We start from the raw sequence: 22,763 nt of genomic DNA, 5'->3' as shown, positions 1-22,763 counted from the left end.
TGTTGCTGTGTGCAGGCTTTCTCTAATTGTAAGAAAGCTCCAGCTCTGCAGTGGCTCCTTTGGCTGCTGAGCATGGGCTCTAGGCACATGGGCTCAGTAGTTGCAGCTCACTGGTTCTAGAGTGCAGGATCAGTGGTTGCGGCACATGGCTTAAGGGGTGCCCCACAACATGTGGGAAATTCCCAGAACAGGGGTCAAACTGGTATCACCTGGATTACAACATGTGTTCCTAAGCCTTGAACCACCAGAGAAGCCACCGGGATGTAATTCTTTTAAAAAGATGTGTCCTTAATATCTCCTAGGGGTTTGAAGGGGTTCACAAGCTTTCCAGAAATTGTTTAATTTTTAAATTTTAATGATAATTTTATTTTCATCAGAATATAAAAGTAAACATTTTTTAGAAATAATTCACCCCTGAAATACTTTTTCATTTATTTTTACAGAATATATTTCAGCTTCAATTTTTTTTTAATTGAAATACTTAGCACCTAGTAGGGATCAAAGAATACATTCTAAGGCATCCATAAAAATAAGCCCTTCAGAAACACAGCTCTAAACAAATGATCCTATGCTCTGCCTAAAGAAACTGCTTACTTAACTAAAAACAAATGCACACAGTTAAACCACAGAAACTCATCTTTAATCTGAGGCTATCTATGTTGCCAGCACAAATTGAAGACAAGGATGAGATAGGCTCAAGGAAACAGAAAAGATTACCAGATTTTTCTGACATCCACATACTGAATACTGTGAATTTGTATAGTATCACTTATCCAGCTCTTAATCTACAGAAGAAAACCCCAAAGTTCAGTAAAATGCCATCAAATTCATCCATACTAGTACTGCTCTTCATTGCCATAAAAGTTGTTGATTATTTGCCAGAAAAACATCTTCATGCTTTTTAAAAACCACAAACAGCTTTTAAATGAAGTATAAGTCAAAGATTATTCTGAATGTCAGCTATTTAGAGACATGAATCTATTTAAAAAGTTTCTTTTTAAGTTCCATTTAGTTTAATTTGGTTAGATCTATTGAAATAGAAGGCCTGAAGGAAAGTATTGATGAGAAAATGTCTATCCCACCCTTAGAGACACCCTTACAGCTTATGAGACCTGAATCTGGGAATATGACAGCAGAGAGGAACACTGAAAGCCTATTTTATTCCCATCCTTCTCTTCCCCTAAGTGTGAGAGAAAGAATGGCACTGGATATTATTGGAATTCAGTGGCAGGCTTGAACCCTTCCCAGAGTCCCCAGATCCCCTGGTGCTGAACGTGTCAAACTTTAATTCCAGGTTGCTTCCTTCACCCTAATATAGGACAACAATCTCTTGAAAACAGATTTTTAAGTTCTCTCCCTCTTTGAGTTCTGACCACAGAACTTATAAAATGTTGTTTCATGATATATATATATTTGAATTTAAAGTTAGGAAGTCATTCACTTACCATGATAAATTAGTTACAGACATTGCAGCAATTTCTGGAGGAGTCTTGTGGCACAGTCTTCTCTTGGTTTCAAAGTAGGGAATGAGTAGGTCAAGTAGGAGCCTGGTGGGCTGCCGTCTATGGGGTCGCACAGAGTCAGACACGACTGAAGCGACTTAGCAGCAGCAGCAGCAGCAGCAGGTCAAGTAGACAAGACCGTCAGGAATTTTAGCTTTGCTACCACAATGATGCACAAACCACTTATTTACTCACACTTTGAGAAAACCTGGAAAGAAAAGGAAGAAAACAGTATCTTTAGTACCTAGTTCAAATGTTAAGACACTCATAAACCAAAGAAAATTAAACCAAGTTCATAATAAACTGAACGCTTTTTCTGGAAAATAAAGTGAGTGAAAGATTAATAAACTGTCAATTCTCTGAAGCAGAAAATACAGAGGGAACAGACTGTATTTTAGAGGCACTGAATTTTTTTCCCATTAGGGTCAATCAGTTATGTGCTACAAATCAGTTTTATACACTTGTGATAAAAAAGATCAAGATATTGATTAGCTCATAGCAGATACTGAAAAAGAGAGTTCCTTGGCACAAATTGTTGTTATATCCAAAGTTTTAGTAAAAAATCATTCATTACTACGTCTGAACAAATAAGAATTTATACTGAGTAACACATGGGAGGTAACCAGCATGTTTTTAGGTAACAAACATTTCCATACATTTTTTGGAGCATTTACTGTGTACAATGTTCTATGATTTCGAACCAAAATTTTCTTAGGGTACAATTAACTCCATGGTACTACGTTAGGCTCTTTCATTAGTTCAGGTCATAAATCTGTTGACAAACATTCATTGAACATATAATATGTATGTTTAGGCTATCTTAGGTAGAGCCCTTGGAGAAGAGTAACTTGGAGAAGGCAATGGCAACCCACTCCAGTACTCTTGCCTGGAAAATCCCATGGACGGAGGAGCCTGGTAGGCTGCAGTCCATGGGGTCACTAAGAGTCGGACGCAACTGAGCAACTTCACTTTGACTTTCCACTTTCATGCATTGGAGAAGGAAATGGCAACCCACTCCAGTATTCTTGCCTAGAGAATCCCAGGGATGGGGGAGCCTGGTGGGCTGCCGTCTATGGGGTTGTACAGGGTTGGACACGACTGAAGCCACTTAGCAGTGGCAGGTAGAGCTCAGGAATAAAGACAAATGGCACATGAATAAAACATTGTCTCTGCCATCAAAAATATTTAATATAAAAAAGATAATTATAATAAAATAGGGCAAGAAAAATTTACACAGAGTGTATGGGAATACAGAAGAGGGGCTTCTAGCCCACTACTAAGAGATTTTTGGAAAGATTTCTAAGGAAAATATGTCCCATACTAATACCATCAAATCTCGTTGCAAGTTTCAAAAAAAAAATAAAATTAAAGTGACAGAATAGACAGAGTTTGTCCCTTTCTCATAGAAAACCAATCTTGAGTCTTAAGAAGGCCAAGGTGGATATGGCAACTTCATGGATACCAGGTATGCAGGCTCCTTTTTCGTTTCACCATTCTCAACAGATGGTCCCCATCATGCTCTAACTGGCTGCTGACTCTAGGGAGAGTGTCTGGGCCCAGCTGGCAGAAAAGAGGAAGAAGGAAATAAGGATGCATCCTAAGATTTACACATGAAATTTCAACTTGCATTTAATTGGCTGGAATGTAGTCACATGACCATTTCTAGTCTAAGGGAGACTAGAAAATGCAGCCATTATTCTGGACAATCCTCTGTTTAGTCACAAATCAAGGTGTCTATGAGAAAGCAAGTGGGGTGGGCAGAGTGGGCCTTGAGAGAAAACTAGCACTGTCTGCCATCATGTTTGAGATTCTGTGATCTTGACCCCCAATATTTTATGATGTATGGCAAAGCCTTTGACTGTGTGGATCACAATAAACTGTGGAAAATTCTGAAAGAGATGGGAATACCAGACCACCTGACCTGCCTTTGAGAAACCTGTATGCAGGTCAGGAAGCAACAGTTAGAACTGGACATGGAACAACAGACTGGTTCCAAATAGGAAAAGGAGTACGTCAAGGCTGTATATTGTCACCCTGCTTATTTAACTTCTATGCAGAGCACATCATGAGAAACGCTGGGCTGGAAGAAGCACAAGCTGGAATCAAGATTGCCGGGAGAAATATCAATCACCTCAGATATCCAGATGACACCACCCTTATGGCAGAAAGTGAAGAAGAACTAAAGAGCCTCTTGATGAAAGTGAAAGAGGAGAGTGAAAAAGTTGGCTTAAAGCTCAACATTCAGAAAACAAAGATCATGGCATCTGGTCCCATCACTTCATGGCAAATAGATGGGGAAACAGTGGAAACAGTGGCTGACTTTATTTGGGGGGGCTCCAAAATCACTGTGGATGGTGATTGCAGCCATGAAATTAAAAGATTCTTGCTTCTTGGAAGGAGAGTTATGACCAACATAGACACCATATTAAAAAGCAGAGACATTACTTTGCCACCAAAGGTCCATCTAGTCAAGGCTATGGTTTTTCCAGTGGTCATGTATGGATGTGAGAGTTGGACTATAAAGAAAGCTGAGCACTGAAGAATTGATGCTTTTGAACAGTGGTGTTGGAGAAGACTCTTGAGAATCCCTTGGACTGCAAGGAGATCCAACCAGTCCATTCTGAAGGAGATCAGCCCTGGGATTTCTTTGGAGGGAATGATGCTGAAGCTGAAACTCCAATACTTTGACCACCTGATGTGAAGAGCTGACTCATTTGAAAAGACCCTCATGCTGGGAAAGATTGAGGGTAGGAGGAGAAGGGGATGATGGAGGATGAGATGGCTGGATGGCATCACCGACACAATGGACATGGGTTTGGGTGGACTCCGGGAGTTGGTGATGGACAGGGAGGCCCGGTGTGCTGCAGTTCATGGGGTCGCAAAGAGTCAGACACGACTGAGCGACTGAACTGACTGAACTGAACTGCAAAGTGGCAAAAATGGGACAGAGGGGAAGTGGAAATGATTCATGTTCATGGGTAATTTTACATATTTTATATATAATTTTAAATATCAAGCTTCCTCAGTTTTCTTAAGTCATTCATAGAATCAATAAAATGTTTTCTGTGCCCTACTATTTACCAAGCCTTAACTAAGGACACAAAGATTAATAAAATACAGTCTTTGCTCAGAAAGAGTTCACTGTCTAACAGAGAAACCATATAAAAAGTAAGATAAAATATACTCTAAAAATTGCTCTATAGCAGAATAGAGAAAGTACCATAATTCTAACATTCTAATTGTAAGAGATTCTGACTACCAGCAGAGTAAGCAGCTGGCAAGTCTATATCCTAAATCATCTTACATGCCAAGAAGGTTTCAAGTACATCCTGCCCATGGTTAATTGTTAAAATATATGGGGGCTTATATGGGTCACAAAGAGTCGGACATGACTGAGCGACTGAACTGAACTGAACTATGTTTACTAAAGATACAAGAACTTGACATTCTCCTCCTCAAACTGGTAACTGCAAATGCTCATAATTTATATTCACTGAGTCTTATCAAGGGTTTGGTTATTGCCCCCTCCTCTCCCCCAAAAATGTATGTAATACTGTCTGACACAATTCATCCTTCTAGAAATTCTTAATTCTATCTTTAGAGAGATGTAATATATCTGGATGTTATTATTTCAATACATAACTAAATTATGCTTACTGAATTATACTTTGGGGTTTTGCCAAGATATTGCACTGAGGGACATCATTAAAGAAAATAATGAGTAAACAAGCAAAAGTCAGGCCTGTGAAATCAGCTATTAGGTTCAGTGAAATATTAGTCAGCACAAAAATACTGCCCTTGTAAGCGTTCAGTGGAAAAATGTGTCAGAACACCAGGAAAACTACTCTTCTAAATTTCTGGTTTCTGTCAATACGGTTTGCCTGATCTCTATTCAATAATGCAGAGAAATAGAGGAAACCAAGAGAATGGTTAAGACTAGAAATCTCTTCAAGAAACTTGGAGATATAAAGGGAACATTTTATGCAAGGATGGGCAAGATGAAGGACAGAAATGGTAAGGATCTAACAGAAGCAGAAGAGATAAAGAAGTGACAAGAATACACATCAGAACTATACAAGAAGGTCTTAATGACCCAGATAACCACGATAGCGAGGTCACTCACCTAGAACCAGACATTCTGTAGTGTGAAGTGTGCCTTAGGAAGCTCACTACAAACAAAGCTAGTAGAGGTGATAGAATTCCAGCTGAGCTATTTCAAATCCTAAAAGATAATGCTGCTAAAATGCTGCCCTAAAAATGTCAGAAAACTTGGAGAACTCAGTGGCCACAGGACTGGCAAAGTTAGTTTTCATTCCAATCCCAAAGAAGGGAAATGCCAAAGAATGTTCAAATTACTATATGATTGCTCTTGTTTCACATGCTAGTAAAATGATGCTCAAAATCCTTCAAGCTAGGCTTTAGCAGGACCTGAATCAAGAACTCCCAGATGTACATGGTGGGTTTCAGAGGCAGAGGAACTGGAGATCAAATTGTCAATATCCTTTGGATCATAGAAAAAGCAATAGAGTTCCAGAAAAACATCTACTTTTGCTTCACTGACTATGCTAAAATCTTTGTGTGGATCAAAACAAACTGTGAAAAATTCTTCAAGAGATGAGAATATCAGACTACTTTACCTGTCTCCTGAGAAATATATATAAAAGTCAAGAAGCAACAGTTGGAACCGGACATGGAACAATAGACTGGTTCCAAATCAGGAAAGGAGTACATCAAGGCTGTATATTGTTATTCTGCTTGCTTAACTTGTTTGCAGAGTACATCATGCGAAATGCCAGGCTGGATGAATCACAAGCTGGAATTAAGATTGCAGGGGAAAATATCAACAATCTCAGGTATGCAGATGATAACACTAATCACAGAAATTGAAGCAAAATTAAATATCCTCTTAGGAGGGTGAAAAGGACAATGAAAAAGCTGACTTAAAACTCAACATTCAAAAAGTTAAGATCATGGCATGCAGGCCCATCATGGCAAATAGATGGGGGAAAAGTGCAAGCAGTGACAGATTTTATTTTCTTGGTCTCCAAAATCACTGTGGACAGTGACCGCAGGCAATTAAAAGACACTTGTTTCTTGCAAGGAAAGCTATGAAAAACCTAGATAGCATATTAAAAAGTAGAGACATCACTTTGCCCACAAAGGTCTGTATAGTCAAAGCTATTTTTTTTTTCGGCTTCCCTCGTAGCTCAGTTGTTAAATTATCTGCTTGCAATACAGGAGACCCGGGTTCGATGCCTGGGTCAGGAAGATCCCTTGGAGAAGGAAATGGCAACCCACTCCAGTATTCTTGCCTGGAGAATCCCATGGACAGAGGAACCTGGCAGGCTAGAGTCCATGGGATCACAAGAGTCGGACACAACTTAGCGACTAAATCACCATGTTTTTTTCAGTAGTCATGTATGGATGTGAGAGTTAGACCAGAAAGAAAGCTGAGTGCCGAAGAACTGATGCTTTCAAACTGTAGTGCTGGAGAAGACTCATGCGAGTCCCCTGGACTGCAAGGAAATTAAACCAGGGAATCCTAAAGGAAATCAACCCTGAATATTTATTGGAAGAATTGATGCTGAAGTTCTAATATTTTGGCTACCTGATGCGGAGAGCTGACTCACTGGAAAAGACCCTGATGCTGGGAAAGGTTGAAAGCAAAAGGAGAATGGACCAGCAGAGGATGAGATGGTTAGATAGCATCACTGACTCAATGGACCTGAATTTGAGCAAACTCTGGGAGATAGTAGAAGACAGAGAAGCCTAGCATGGTATGGTTCATGGGGTCTCAAAGAGTTGGACATGACTTAACGACTGAACAAAATCAACAATTCAACAACACATGGCATTATTGCAATTTATGCTTATTTCCTTGCTTTAACTTATGGGAAGCTCGGAAGCAAATTTATGACACGTCTTTAAGAACTCTATAAGGCCTTGGGCCTTGAGGTCTGCTTTTTTTACACCAATCCATTTTTCCCAACTTTAATTTTTAACCTGTCTTCATATACACACACATACACACACTATATTTATGTAAATGCATATAAAATCATTCTTAAGTCTGTTTTAGAGTGCGAAAAGACCACAGTTCCAGAGTTGTTTGCTTCTACCAAATGAAGAAATAACATGTAAAGAAATTAGATCCAGTATCTTAGATCAAGTCAAACAAAACTGTTGCTATTGTAGGTCAAATAACATCAGTGTGTGTGATCCAACTTGCCATAAGTGAAGAGTCAACCACTACAGCCTTCAGCCTGACTAAACCTTAGACATGCTTCTTTTTGACTGTGGGTCCCTGACCTCCCCTTTCTTAGAAAAACTACCAATGTAAATTCATTCTCTGCCTCTTTGAAATGTAAATCTTCTTCCAGTCTCTGGCCAGTTTTACAACCAAGGAAGGCCCTTCATAAGTACCTAAGAACCAACCCTTTGAAATGTAACTCTAAAAGGAGATATTGCTCCACTCCCCATTCTCAGTGGGAGGACAGAAGTCTAACTTCCATAAACACCCATCAACAAAGATGCCTTATCACAATGGCCTACCTCCCCAACACCTCCACGACTTTTCTACTAGCTCGCCCACAGCACATAAAAACCTTCCTGCCTTTTGTTTCAGCAGAGGTGAGCTCCATCTCTCTCCTCTACTTAAAGAAAGAAAAAAGTGAAGTTGCTCAGTCATGTCCTACTGTTTGTAACCCTGTGGACTGTAGCCTACCAGGCTTCTCCATCCATGGGATTCTCCAGGCAAGAATACTGGAGTGGGGTGCCATTTCCTTCTCCAGGGGATCTTTCCAACCCAAGGATCGAACCTGGGTCTCCTGCATTGCAGGCAGACGCTTTACCCTCAAGCCACCAGGGAAGCCCCTCCTCTATTGAAACAGTCTTGATTTAAGTTGTTCTTGCCAGGTGAACTCTGGTTCAATTTTTCTTTGAGAGAGTCTTGTTTTTAGTCTTTAGAGTTCAGAAAAATTTCCTAAGGTGCTGGCAATATTGTTAAAAACTGCAATCTTTTCTTAATCTACTTTACCTGCAAGCACTATCAACTTGGGTTTCAATAAGTTTATATTAAGTTTATATTAAATGTAGACTTGTAAAACAAACAAACAAAACTCTAGAGAATTGCATTTTAATTTAGACTGTATACAAATAAAATATTTGAACAAAAAAAGTCATAGTGACCATTGATAATTGAGGCTTCCCAGGTGGCGATAATGGTAAAGAATCTGCCTGCAAAGCAGGAGGCCCAAGTTCGATCCCTGGATCAGGAAGCTCCCCTAGAGAGGGGAATGGCTATCCACTCCAGCATTCTTGCCTGGAGAATCCCATGGACAGAGGAGTCTGTAGGGCTACAGTCCATAGGGTCGCAAAGAGTTGGATATGACTGAAGTGACTTAGTATGCATTCATAATTACTAGGACATTAGTTTTGTTATTTACGTCATCTTGCATTTTTATTTGCATCTTATAACTAAATGATTTATTTCTTCAAGGACATACACCTTGAGGCACTCAATAAAGTTTACTGAGTTGAAAAACACACGCACGAAAAGCCCTTTATGTTTACATTTCTATGAAACAGAGTTTTTCAGAGGTCTTGAGAGTGGGCTTGTTATTCTTTTAAATGACACTTAAATGATTCATTGTTTATCAATACAACCTTTCCATAAAAAAAAACTTTATGATCTTCAGGCAAGTTTAAATTTTCCATTTACTGTGATGATTCACAATCTTTATTCTAATCCCAATATCAGTCTCCACACTGAAGTATGAATTTATAGCTTTTGGCCAAAATTCTAGCATTACTAAGAGCCACATTCTGCCCCTTTGTCACAAGGAAATGAGAATATATCTTCATGGTTATATAAATGTTTCAAAATACATGGAATAATTTGACTTTCCCTGAATGCCAAGCCAGGACTTATAAGTATAGGCACAATTGTTCTCTTTAGGTTAACCTTTTAGCACAATGTTAAGGAAAATGGTGTGTGAATTTAATACTAGACCCCTCACTTGGTATAGTCATTAAAATGTGAATAACACCTGTTAAAAAAAAAACAGTGGATTATTGGGATTATACTTTACTAAAATAATTATTTTAATAGTTTTATTCATGAGTAACATTCTAGGCAATGCCAAAGAATGCTCAAACTACCACACAATTGCACTCATCTCACACATTAGTCGGAGAAGGCATGGCAACCCACTCTGGTACTCTTGCCTGGAAAATCCCATGCACAGAGAAGCCTGGTAGGCTGCAGTCCATGGGGTCGCTAAGAGTCGGACACGACTGAATGACTTCACTTTAACTTTTCACTTTCATGCATTGGAGAAGGAAGTGGCAACCCACTCCAGTGTTCTTGCCTGGAGAATCCCAGGGACGGGGGAGCCTGGTGGGCTGCTGCCTATGGGGTCACACAGAGTCGGACACGACTGAAGCAACTTAGCAGCAGCAGCACATGCTAGTAAAGTAATGCTCAAAATTCTCCAAGCCAGGCTTCAGCAATACATGAACTATGAACTTCCAGATGTTCAAGCTGGTTTTAGAAAAGGCAGAGGAACCAGATATCAAATTGCCATCATCCACTGGATCATCGAAAAAGCAAGAGAGTTCCAGAGAAAGATCTATTTCTGCTTTATTGACTATGCCAAAGTCTTTGACTGTGTGGATCACAATAAACTGTGGAAAATTCTGAAAGAGATGGGAATACCAGACCACCGAACCTGCCTCTTGAGAAACCTGTATGCAGGTCAGGAAGCAACAGTTAGAACTGGACATGGAACAACAGACTGGTTCCAAATAGGAAAAGGAGTACGTCAAGGCTGTATATTGTCACCCTGCTTATTTAACTTCTATGCAGAGCACATCATGAGAAACGCTGGGCTGGAAGAAGCACAAGCTGGAATCAAGATTGCCGGGAGAAATATCAATCACCTCAGATATCCAGATGACACCACCCTTATGGCAGAAAGTGAAGAAGAACTAAAGAGCCTCTTGATGAAAGTGAAAGAGGAGACTGAAAAAGTTGGCTCAAAGCTCAACATTCAGAAAACTAAGATCATGGCATCTGGTCCCATCACTTAGATAGGGAAACAGTGGTAACAGTAGCTGACTATTTTTCTGGGCTCCAAAATCACTGCAGATAGTGATTGCAGCCATGAAATTAAAAGATGCTTACTCCTTGGAAGGAAAGTTATGACCAACCTAGACAGGATATTAAAAAGCAGAGACATTACTTTGTCAACAATGGTCCGTCTAGTCAAAGTTATGGTTTTTCCAGTAGTCATGTATGGATATGAGAGTTGGACTATAAAGAAAGCTAAGTGCTGAAGAATTGATGCTTTTGAACTGTGGTGTTGGAGAAGACTCTTGAGAGTCTCTTGGACTGCAAGGAGATCAACCAGTCCATCCTAAAGGAGATCAGTCCTGGGTGTTCATTGGAAGGACTGATGTTGAAGCTGAAACTCCAGTACTTTGGCCACCTGATGCAAAGAGCTGACTCATTTGAAAAGACCCTTATGCTGGGAAAGATTGAGGGCAGGAGGAGAAGTGGACGACAGAGGATGAGATGGCTGGATGGCATCACTGACTTAATGGACATGGGTTTGGGTGAACTCCGGGAATTGGTGATGGACAGGGAGGTACAGTTCATGGGGTTGCCAAGAGTTGGACACGACTGAGAGACTGAACTGAACTGAACTGAACATTCTAGACTTCAAAATCCAGCTGAAAGGAATATGGTATTTTTATATGCTCATTTAGTTGAAACTATTTTGCCATTTAGTTATAAGCATAAAAGAATTTCTGTAAAGTGATCTGACTTAAACAAAAGAAGTATTTTCATAACCTAGTGCATACATAGACAGATGCTTTTGTATTTTTGAGGTGTTAAAATTCCATGAATATTGGCTTAAGGAACCTACCATATAATAAAAGTATGTTTTTATATACCCCATTGGAGAAGGCAATGGCACCCCACTCCAGTACTCTTGCTTGGAAAATCCCATGGATGGAGGATCCTGGTAGGCTGCAGTCCATGGGATGGCTAAGAGTCGGACACGACTGAGTGACTTCACTTTCACCTTTCACTTTCATGCATTGGAGAAGGAAATGGCAACCCACCCCTGTGTTCTTGCCTGGAGAACCCAGGGACAGAGGAACCTGGCAGGCTGCCGTCTCTGGGGTCGCACAGAGTCGGACACGACTGAAGTGACTTAGCAGCAGTAGCAGCAGCATATACCCTATACTTAAGACAATAAATATATAAAAATACTTGGAATAGGAAAGGAAAATGATTAAGGGTTTTTGACCACAAACCCTATTGAGTGATACTAAACTTTATAGGATGATTTCAAACTGTGTGAGACCATTGGATTTTGTTTAAATTATGTACAGGTGATGAGGTACACATATATTCTAATTCCACTAAAAACATTTTAAGAAATAATAGGCATAAAGAGAAGAATAAAAGGCATTAAGTATGGGAAGAACAATTTTATGCCAAAGATTCAAAATAAATGTTAGCAAAGCAAACTGTCAATAAGATATTCGAATATTTTGAGTTTTACAGAGGGGCTTCTTTTTCATTATTAAGTAAGTAAGTATTAGTCGCTCAGTCATGCCCAACTTTTTGCGAACCCATGGACTGCAGCTCTCCAGGCTCCTCTGTCCATGAGATTTTCCAGGCAAGGATACTGGATTGGGTTGCCATTTCCTTCTCCAGGGGATCTTCCCAACCCAGGGATCAAACCCTGGTCTCCTGCACTGCAGGCAAATTGTTTACTGACTGAGCTATAAGGGAAGCCCATTTTTTAATTATTACATCAAATCAAAGGCCTTTTCTTGCTTTCTGGTGCCCCTACAAACTAATACTGATATTCAAACCTAGACAAATTCCCTACTCTGGTTGATCTTGTTTGCTTACAGTGCTCATTCCAGAGCCCTGACTATACTACAAAGTTCTGATTCTTCTCCATGGCCTGACATTTTCTTCCCCCTCTAACTGCATGTATCCAAATTCTTCAAGGATACAAGGTCCAGATGCTGTGAACTCCTGTCTCATAGTTTGGGTATCTCTGATATCCCCTCTTTCTGAACTCATCTACATCTAATTTAGCAATCAAAATACAATGAGCATTAAAAGGTATATATAATCTTTTCATTTACATATTATTTTTATTTGCCTAAATAAACTATATGTTTGCAAAGGTCAGGAATTGTCTTTTACATCCAAAAGTATCACGTATTCTCCAGATGTTAATAAACTAATGGAAAAAATGTAATATCTGGGCAGCAATATGATTTGAACAAGTGAAAAAATAATGGTTCAAATACTAACTTCTTTTTTTTTTTATTCTCTTACTTGTATTATTAAAATTTCAGGACCTCCAAGACTTCAGGAGACTATAAGTCAATCTTTACCCTTAAAGGGATATTCTATGGATTTCTATCTATACCAAACTCTCTCTCTCTCTCCCTATCTACTATATACAAGTAGCCTATATGCACACTTTTTTCCTGTACCTTGCTTTTTCACATATGTGCATAATTATATGTACATACTTTTTCTGCACCTTGGTTTTTCACACATGTGTTTCCTTATCAGTTCACATACAGAGATGCCTCATTGTCTTTAAGGATTATAAAGCATTTCACTGAATGGGTTTACTCTATTACCCTGTCTCATAGTGAAGGAGATTCAGTTTGCCTCTGATATTCTGCAATTACAAACTCTGCAGTGTATACCTATGTATCTATAGATGTAGAATACAATGCAGATGTTATGTTTGTGGCTAGTAAGGCTTGGAAGTAAGGTTTCTGGGTCAAATCTATGCATATTTTTACTTTTGAAAGATACAGGTAAATTGCCTTTTATAGAAGCTGTACCAATTTGCACTCCTACAGACAGAGTATAAGCTTAATCTTTCTGACTTTACTGCTTCTAAGAGTACCAACAAATGTGGTAGGTTTTATAGATACACTTCTTGAAGTGTATACATTGTTCAAATCAGAAGTACTACTGTTTTACATATCCAATTAATCCCTAAGCCTGGTTGATTCTACTTTTGAGATCTTTGGAACAAGTCCACTCTGGTTGTTTATTTTTAAAATAGGAGTGTTAATTGTCCTCTTAGCAAAAGATTATGGTGAGAATTAAAATAATAATGCATAAGAGGACTTAATATTGCCTGGCACATAGTAAGAGTTTAAAACCATGACAGTGGAAATGATGACGATGATGATGATGATAACAATAAGGAGACACTGATGGTAACAGATGTCTGCCCCAGTGCCTTTTAATTACTCTGCTTTGCCCTCACAGTAAAGCCCAGAGTCCTCGGTGTGGTTTATAAGACTTGAAGTGATCTGATTAACACGGTGTTTCTTCCAAACTTTCCTTACCCTTGTGAGGTGCAGCTCCCTCATAATATCGTGTTCTGAATCCACAATAACTTTTGGAAACAATGGTTTACTTCCTTTACATAGGTCTATATTTCCCTCTAGTTCCTTGAGAACAAACACCAAGTTTCAAACCAACCTAGTAAACCTAAAGCCTATCACAGTGCCGGAGACGGAGGAGAAACATAATAAATGTATGTTAAAAAATAAAGAAATAAATGTCTGAAATAAAGAAATGTAAAATTCTACAGAATGCTGAACTAAAGCAGTGACTCTTTCCCTTTTAAACTATACAAATATCATTTTTTTTATTTTGAGTTTTATGTACAGGTTCCAGACTACTAAAATGTAATCACTTTTTAAACTGATTTTTTATGTTTCTTTGAAACTTGTATACATCAGGGAATAATAATTATGGAAACGTTGAGGGGAAACCATTTCATTTTTCAAGTCTCTTTTGCTCCTCAATTTTATCCAAACCATGGTTTAGAAGGAAACTAAGTAAACTAAGATCCTTCTGTTTGGATGTGCAAAACGAGGTCAAACAGTGCTAACACTTTATCTACTTCCAGAATCATCATACAAAATCCCTAACAGGAGACAGATGTCTCTCTCTAGAACAATTCCGTGATTAAGGTCAGCATGGCTATAGACCAAGTAGCACAATTACCTTCCAAGTTGTTTTTATACCCAATTGATACTTGGCCCCCAAAATACAGTCTTTGCAGAAGGTTGGGAAATCCCACACATTACAACTTGATAACAGCACAGATGTAACCTTGGAGACAAGCTAATGCAAGGCTTTATGTGCCCTCCCACTGCAGTGCCGCTGTCATTTGACTTGTATTAAAGCCACTTCATGGGAGAGAGATGTTAGTATTCAATTGAGCATGTCAGTAATTGGTCTAAAAGCATTTATCACAAGGGACTTGGCTCTATTTATGATTATCCTAAGTACCCACTTCCAAAATATCCCCTATGTTCACATTATAGGAAGTACTTATCATAAGAGAAACAAAAGGTTATGGGCCTTAGAGTAATTTTTAAATAAATTAACACACTAAACAAAGATCACCTTAAAAGAGTTTGAGATTATTTTCTTCAGAATAATTGACCGTACCAGATATCACTAGGACTTTCTGAGGAAAATTCATTTTATTCTTATATGAACTACAATGATACATTTTACAGCTGTGTTTTTGTGTTTTGATCTCATTTTCTTTCAAACCATAATATAGTCATAAGCTTCTCTGCTGCCTACATCTTCCAACTCCATCTCTTCCTAGTTCTCCTCCATGTCCCTGATTCTGTACGATCTTTCCTACAACTTTAAACTATTCCTTTATCTTACTTCCTACCTTTACTAACAAACGCCATGACATATTACCTGCATCCACTGCCTTCCCTTTTTCATCACCCACCTCTGCTTTCTAGGTTCTACTCCAATAATCTCATCACCAGTCAACCGATTCCGATAGTCTTCTGTCAGATGCCATTCTCACTGTTCACTTGTCCTGAACTCCCCTTCTTTGACTTCTAGGATGCTGAAATACCCAGGGTCTCCTAACCCACTCCGTCCTCCATTATTCTATCATCATTCCTCCATTTCCTTTATGTTGAAATTCTTCAAAGTTTTCTCTAATGTGATTTTCCCAGTACATGATTCACGAAGTTCTATCTATGGATCTGATTTTTTTTTTCTGACTTCCAGAATCATTTTTTCTAGTTATTAAACAGATGACAAACCTTGTTTCTTGCTGTTATTTTACCACTTAATAATATATCAACTCACTGTTTACTTTTTATACCTACTGCTGCTGCTGCTAAGTCGCTTCAGTCGTGTCCGACTCTGTGCGACCCCATAGACGGTAGCCCACCAGGCTCCCCTGTCCCTGGGATTCTCCAGGCAAGAACACTGGAGTGGGTTGCCATTTCCTTCTCCTTTATACCTACTACCACCACCCAATTCAAGCTCTTATTATGCTTTGTCTTAACTATCTTTTTTCAGATATTTTTAAGTAACTGAAAATATATAAATAAATAGATAATAAAGAACACTTTAAAATCTTAAGATGGACTAACCAGCATTCTAATTGAAAAATAGATTTTTTAAAAGGTTCTTTTGGCAGTTTAGTGTTTGATAGGGAACATATTGTCTGGAAAACATGTGAAGCCTATCCCTCGAGTGCTATTCTTCTCTGGTACGGTTTTCAAATCACTATCTAGAAATGGCTTCATTGGCTTTGAACTTGTCTCTGATCCTCAATCCATATTATAAATTAATTTTACTAAGGCAAAGCACATATACACACAAATTCCATATTTAGAAAACCTCAAAAAAATCCTACCACCTAAATACTACACTTGGGTTCTTCTTCCAAATTGTTTAGCCCTATTTTCTGGCTTGTCCTCACTCAGTTGGATTACCACCATTTAGTAAATTTGTTTTCACCCCCTGCTGCAGGCCTCACACAGCACTCTGTACATTGTAAGTAGTCAAAAATATTAAATTGAAATCTCAGTTCAAAACTCAAATTTTTCAGGTGTACCTTATTGTACCCAAGGGTAGCACTAACTATATAAGCCTTTTAAAATGTATGATACATCTAAACTGCCTAAGATTCTTAGAATTTACAATATTTTTTGATGAGTCACTAAAGGTCCAATCTCATGTGGATTGCCCAGTAGAAAAGATTGACAAAACACAGTGTATTTAAGAACAGAAAGAACTTTTTCTAAATAAATCTTTCAAGTGAAAAAATATCTTAGGCACACTTAATAAATCTTCCTGTAGTCTCAGAACATAAGCACTTTAGTATTCAGGATTAACTTAAGAGAAGTAGGGAAAACCAGCCGTGAACACATTACAGTTCAGGAATGTAATATAGATGTTGATTTTCCCCTGAAGACTTGCCAAGCACGGCTTCCAGGCTCTTCAAGGTTCAGCTCAGGTTACCCTGTTGATCCCCATCTCAAGCTACCCCCACCCTGCAGGCCTCCTAAGGACTGACAACACGGTGCTTGGTTATCTCCTCAATAAACTGAATATGGTCATGACTATACGTTTCAGAACTAACAGACTGGTCATTATGTTCCTACCTGGTACTATCTCTCCCTTCCTGGTCCTGAAGATCTATTTGTCCTGCAAAGTACAGCTCAAGTATCAATGTCCCCTTGTTATTTAAAACTTAGTAGAATGATGTCCCCTTCATATTTATACCCTTCTCATGATATACATATTTCTACTGCAATATTTTTCATGTTTCACTAGTGTTATGATTTGTCTGTTAAAGGTGAGCATTGTGTTTTAATAATATGATATTCTTCATCTAAGAAATAGTTTAAAAAAAAAAAAACCATGGACTGAAGTTTCTAGCCATGGGTGTGAGGAGCATCTTGTGTTTTAACAGATGGACAGACAATCAGAGTGGAGATATAGTAATATTTCTTTAAAATATAATTATTTATAGATATTTTAGAAAAACTAACAAAGCTGATAAATTCAATAGTTATTCACTTATCTGAGTCTAGTATTTCCTTAACAGTTTTCCCCAGTGGCTCCGTGGTAAAGAATCTACCTGCAATTTAGAAGATGTGGGTTTGATCCCTGGGTAGGGAAGATCCCCTGCAGAAGGAAAGGGCAACCCACTCCAGTATTTTTGTCTGGAAATCCCATGGATAGAGGAACCTGACAGGCTACAGTCCACAGGGTTGCAAAAGAGTCAGCTAAGATTTAGCAATGGAACAGCAAAGTTCCTTAAGTGAAATAATTACATCTTATTTTTTTATCTTCATTCCCATATTACTTAGTGTGGTTTATTATCTAGAAGGAACATTCAATAAATATCTGTTAAATTGATTTTAGTTGAATTGCGTTATTATTATGGTCACGTAAATAATTGTTTTTTTCTAACATTTCTTCCGTTTTTCCTTTTGTTTAACAGTGAAGTCATCTGCATATCAGAGACTCAATAAATATAAGGAAAAACGGCCTACTTCCAAGAGACGAATTCTTAAATGTTAAGAGCTTCTCTGTTGATAAGCAGATAGTTAACCCCTTCATGGAAATATCTATTTCATAGGGAATGTAGTATCTTAGAGTGAGGCATTTTTATTAGATATAAATTACAGTACAAGCAAAATATGTGCATGTCATTCTTTACTAAGACACATGTTTTATTCTTTTGGACATGATCTAAAAATACCCAACAGCATCAAAAGTCAGTTCACCTCTTCAAACAAGTCCTTCTGGTGAGCCTAGAGAACTGACTTTTCTCTGCTAGTCTTTGACTTTCATTTTGCAGAGAGAGACATGCTTAATTAAAACCGAAAACTGAGGAACTTCCACCTTTGAGAACTAAACAGAAAGTTTTTCTAAACATGTCAGAGTATCACTGAAGTTTCGATGAAATACACAGTCATTGGCAGAGGGATGGTGTCGCCACCAGCAAAGCGAATTAGGGATGGAAAAATAGCTCAGATATTCATTCTGAGATGGAAAAAAAAAAGGATTTTCTTAGCTTATAATCCAAATTTTCTTTTTTCACAGCAGCACTTACTCAACAATTTCTTCATCAACTCTTAATTTATTAAATAAAAATTTACTCATCTCAACCCCAAGTCTTTGTGTTCTTCTAAGAAACCATACCCTTAAGAATTGTCAGAAATTATAACTCCTTGAATAATGACTAAATGCCTCTATCTTCAGCCAAAGTTTTATGATTTGAGAACCAAATAATAGGCAATTTACTCTTCATTTCCTTAAGGACACTGAGGTGTACAGAGTTATGCAAATACATAAGGTTTTTATTTGTTGGTTGAAATGTTTTTTAACATAACTTTAAATTCTCACTTAAAAGTTGTATCAGCTTATTTTTGGATATTTAATACCCTGGGTCTTTTTTCTTATCCTCTGATAACATTCATTTTTAAAATGCCACATTTTACCAAGAAAATAAGTATTTATGAAAAAACTCTTGCACCTTTTGTCGACTGTATTCTGTAATTCACTGGGAAAAACTGCTACAATCTCATTACCAAAAAGTTGCTTCAAATGATGCTGCCTTGCATAGTTGTTAAATCGTTTGTACCATTCTTAGCTCGATGTTGAAACCTGACTTCTTTACCAAAAGATCAATCTCTTTCATGTTCTTCTTCAGATCTTCATAGCTATGTAGTACCTTCAGTAACATCTATCTGTTTTCAAATATCATGATTATCTATCCATTGCATGAGGTATATTTCTAGCTTTTCAAACATACCAAACTATGCTTGAGTGACACAGTGAAGCTTTGCAAAACCAATAATTGTAATATAGATTGTGACAGACATTTTTATAAGTAGTGAAAAAACCCTTATGTATTATAGATGAAGACATACACATGACCAGGCTTACATCTTTTGTGTGTTCACCCTTTCAAAATACTTTCAATGATCCTTCCAATGAATGGAATTCCCTAGATCTTTGCACTCACCAACCTTCTTCAAAGGCTTTTCCATTTCATTAGAAGACACTGAAATGATCTTATAAGGAGAACAGCTAAGCTATGATGGAAGAACACATTCTCCTACATGGACTCACCTGCAACTTAAATATTTCCATTTTTGCACTATATAAATTTGTTACTTGAATTTCTATTTGAATGGTAAACTTTTAGTGAAAATTTTTATACATTGTTTTAGCAAATATTTGGATAGCAAGAGTCCAGATAGTGAGGGCTATCTGTTTTGCAGGAATATAAATGTTTCAGTTCAGTTCAGTCGCTCAGTTGTGTCCGACTCTTTGCGACATGATGAATCACAGCATGCCAGGCCTCCCTGTCCATCACCAACTCATCTTATCCTCTGCCATCCCCTTTTCCTCCTGCCCCAATCCCTCCCAGCATCAGAGTCTTTTCCAATGAGTCAACTCTTCAAATGAGGTGGCCAAAGTACTGGAGCTTCAGCTTTAGCATCATTCCCTCCAAAGAACACCCAGGGCTGATCTCCTTTAAAATGGACTGGTTGGATCTCCTTGCAGTCCAAGGGACTCTCAAGAGTCTTCTCCAATACCACAGTTCAAAAGCATCAATTCTTTGGTGCTTAGCTTTCTTCACAGTCCAACTCTCATCCATACATGACCACTGGAAAAACTACAGCCTTGACTAGACGGACCTTTGTTGGCAAAGTAACGATGTCTCTGCTTTTCAATGTGCTATCTAGGTTGGTCATAACCTTTCTTCCAAGGAATAAGCGTCTTTTAATTTCATGGCTGCAGTCACCATCTGCAGTGATTTTGGAGCCCCCAAAAATAAAGTCTGACACTGTTTCCACTGTTCCCCTATCTATTTCCCATGAAGTGATGGGACCAGATGCCATGATCTTAGTTTTCTGAATGTTGAGCTTTAAGTCAACTTTTTCGCTCTCCTCTTTCACTTTCATTAAGAGGCTTTTGAGTTCCTCTTCACTTTCTGCCATAAGGGTGGTGTCATCTGCATATCTGAGGTTATTGATATTTCTCCCGGCAATCTTGATTCCAGCTTGTGCTTCTTCCAGCCCAGCATTTCTCATGATGTACTCTGAATATACATGTTTAGTGGTCTATAATATAAAATCTTAGCGTTAAGAAACATTGCCCAATTCATTCCCCCATGCCCTAGGCAGAATTAGTTGCTGCCAATTAAGAACCCCTACTACTGCCTTTGCAGCCAAAGATGGAGAAGCTCTATACAGTCAGCAAAAACAAGACCAGGAGCTGACTGTGGCTCAGATCATCAACTCCTTATTGCCAAATTCAGACTGAAATTGAAGAAAGTAGGGAAAACCACTAGACCATTCAGGTATGACCTAAATCAAATCCCTTATGATTATACAGTGGAAGTGAGAAATAGATTTAAGGGCCTAGATCTGATAGATAGAGTGCCTGATGAACTATGGAATGAGGTTTGGGACATTGTACAGGAGACAGGGATCAAGACCATTCCCATAGAAAAGAAATGCAAAAAAGCAAAATGGCTGTCAAGGGAGGCCTTACAAATAGCTGTGAAAAGAAGAGAAGCGAAAAGCAAAGGAGCAAAGGAAAGATATAAACATCTGAATGCAGAGTTCCAAAGAATAGCAAGAAGAGATAAGAAAGCCTTCCTCAGCTATCAGTGCAAAGAAATAGAGGAAAACAACAGAATGGGAAAGACTAGGGATCTCTTCAAGAAAATCAGAGATACCAAAGGAACATTTCATGCAAAGATGAGCTCGATAAAGGACAGAAATGGTATGGACATAACAGAAGCAGAAGATATTAAGAAGAGATGGCAAGAATACACAGAAGAATTGTACAAAAAAGATCTTCATGACCCAGATAATCACGATGGTGTGATCACTGACCTAGAGCCAGACATCCTGGAATGTGAAGGCAAGTGGGCCTTGGAAAGCATCACTACGAACAAAGCTAGTGGAGGTGATGGAATTCCAGTTGAGCTATTCCAAATCCTGAAAGATGATGCTGTGAAAGTGATGCATTCAATATGCCAGCAAATTTGGAAAACTTAGCAGTGGCCATAGGACTGGAAAAGGTCAGTTTTCATTCCAATCCCAAAGAAAAGCAATGCCAAAGAATGCTCAAACTACCGCACAATTGCACTCATCTCACACGCTACTAAAGTAATGCTCAAAATTCTCCAAGCCAGGCTTCAGCAATATGTGAACCGTGAACTTCCTGATGTTCAAGCTGGTTTTAGAAAAGGAAGAGGAACCAGAGATCAAATTGCCAACATCCGCTGGATCATGGAAAAAGCAAGAGAGTTCCAGAAAGGCATCTATTTCTGCTTTATTGACTATGTCAAAGCCTTTGACTGTGTGGATCACAATCAACTGTGGAAAATTCTGAAAGAGATGGGAATACCAGAACACCTGATCTGCCTCTTGAGAAACCTGTATTCAGGTCAGGAAGCAACAGTCAGAACTGGACATGGAACAATAGACTGGTTCCAAATAGGAAAGGAGTTCATCAAGGCTGTATATTGTCACCCTGTTTATTTAACTTATATGCAGAGTACATCATGAGAAACGCTGGACTAGAAGAAACACAAGCTGGAATCAAGATTGCCAGGAGAAATTTCAGTCACCTCAGATATGCAGATGACACCACCCTTATGGCAGAAAGTGAAGAGGAACTCAAAAGCCTCTTGATGAAAGTGAAAGAGGAGAGTGAAAAAGTTGGCTTAAAGCTCAACATTCAGAAAACGAAGATCATGGCATCCGGTCCCACCACTTCATGGGAAATAGATGGGCAAACAGTGGAAACAGTGTCAGACTTTATTTTTCTGGGCTCCAAAATCACTACAGATGGTGACTGCAACCATGAAATTAAAAGACGCTTACTCCTTGGAAGGAAAGTTATGACCAACCTAGATAGCATATTCAAAAGCAGAAACATTACTTGCCATCAAAGGTCCGTCTAGTCAAGGCTGCAGTTTTTCCTGTGATCATGTATGGATGTGAGAGTTGGACTGTGAAGAAGGCTGAGCACCAAAGAATTGATGCTTTTGAACTGTGGTGTTGGAGAAGACTCTTGAGAGTCCCTTGGACTGCAAGGAGATCCAACCAGTCCATTCTGAAGGAGATCAGCCCTGGGTGTGCTTTGGAAGGAATGATGCTAAAGCTGAAAACTCCAGTACTTTGGCCACCTCATGCGAAGAGTTGACTCATTGGAAAAGACTCTAATGCTGGGAGGGATTGGGGGCAGGAGGAGAAGGGGACGACAGAGGATGAGATGGCTGGATGGCATCGCTGACTCGATGGACGTGAGTCTGAGTGAACTCTGGGAGTTGGTGATGGACAGGGAGGCCTGGCGTGCTGCAATTCATGGGGTCGCAAAGAGTC

The 22,763-nt window shown here is 38.7% G+C and overlaps 1 protein-coding gene across 1 annotated transcript in view; it reads right to left on the bottom strand.

Annotated features, from left to right (window-relative positions):
- The window catches only part of OXR1 (oxidation resistance 1), a 543,504-nt gene that overhangs the window by 443,241 nt on the left and 77,500 nt on the right, over positions 1-22,763 (bottom strand). Inside the window, exon 2 of the mRNA XM_044928605.2 lies at positions 1,446-1,710. Within this exon, the coding sequence (XP_044784540.1) occupies positions 1,446-1,468 (23 nt within the window). The 5' untranslated portion in view covers positions 1,469-1,710. The remainder of the gene's footprint in view (positions 1-1,445; positions 1,711-22,763) is intronic.

The sequence above is a fragment of the Bubalus bubalis genome, chromosome 15 (genome assembly GCF_019923935.1).
Source record: "Bubalus bubalis isolate 160015118507 breed Murrah chromosome 15, NDDB_SH_1, whole genome shotgun sequence".
NCBI classification, from domain to species: domain Eukaryota; kingdom Metazoa; phylum Chordata; class Mammalia; order Artiodactyla; family Bovidae; genus Bubalus; species Bubalus bubalis.
This window is presented reverse-complemented; position numbering and strand designations above follow the sequence as displayed.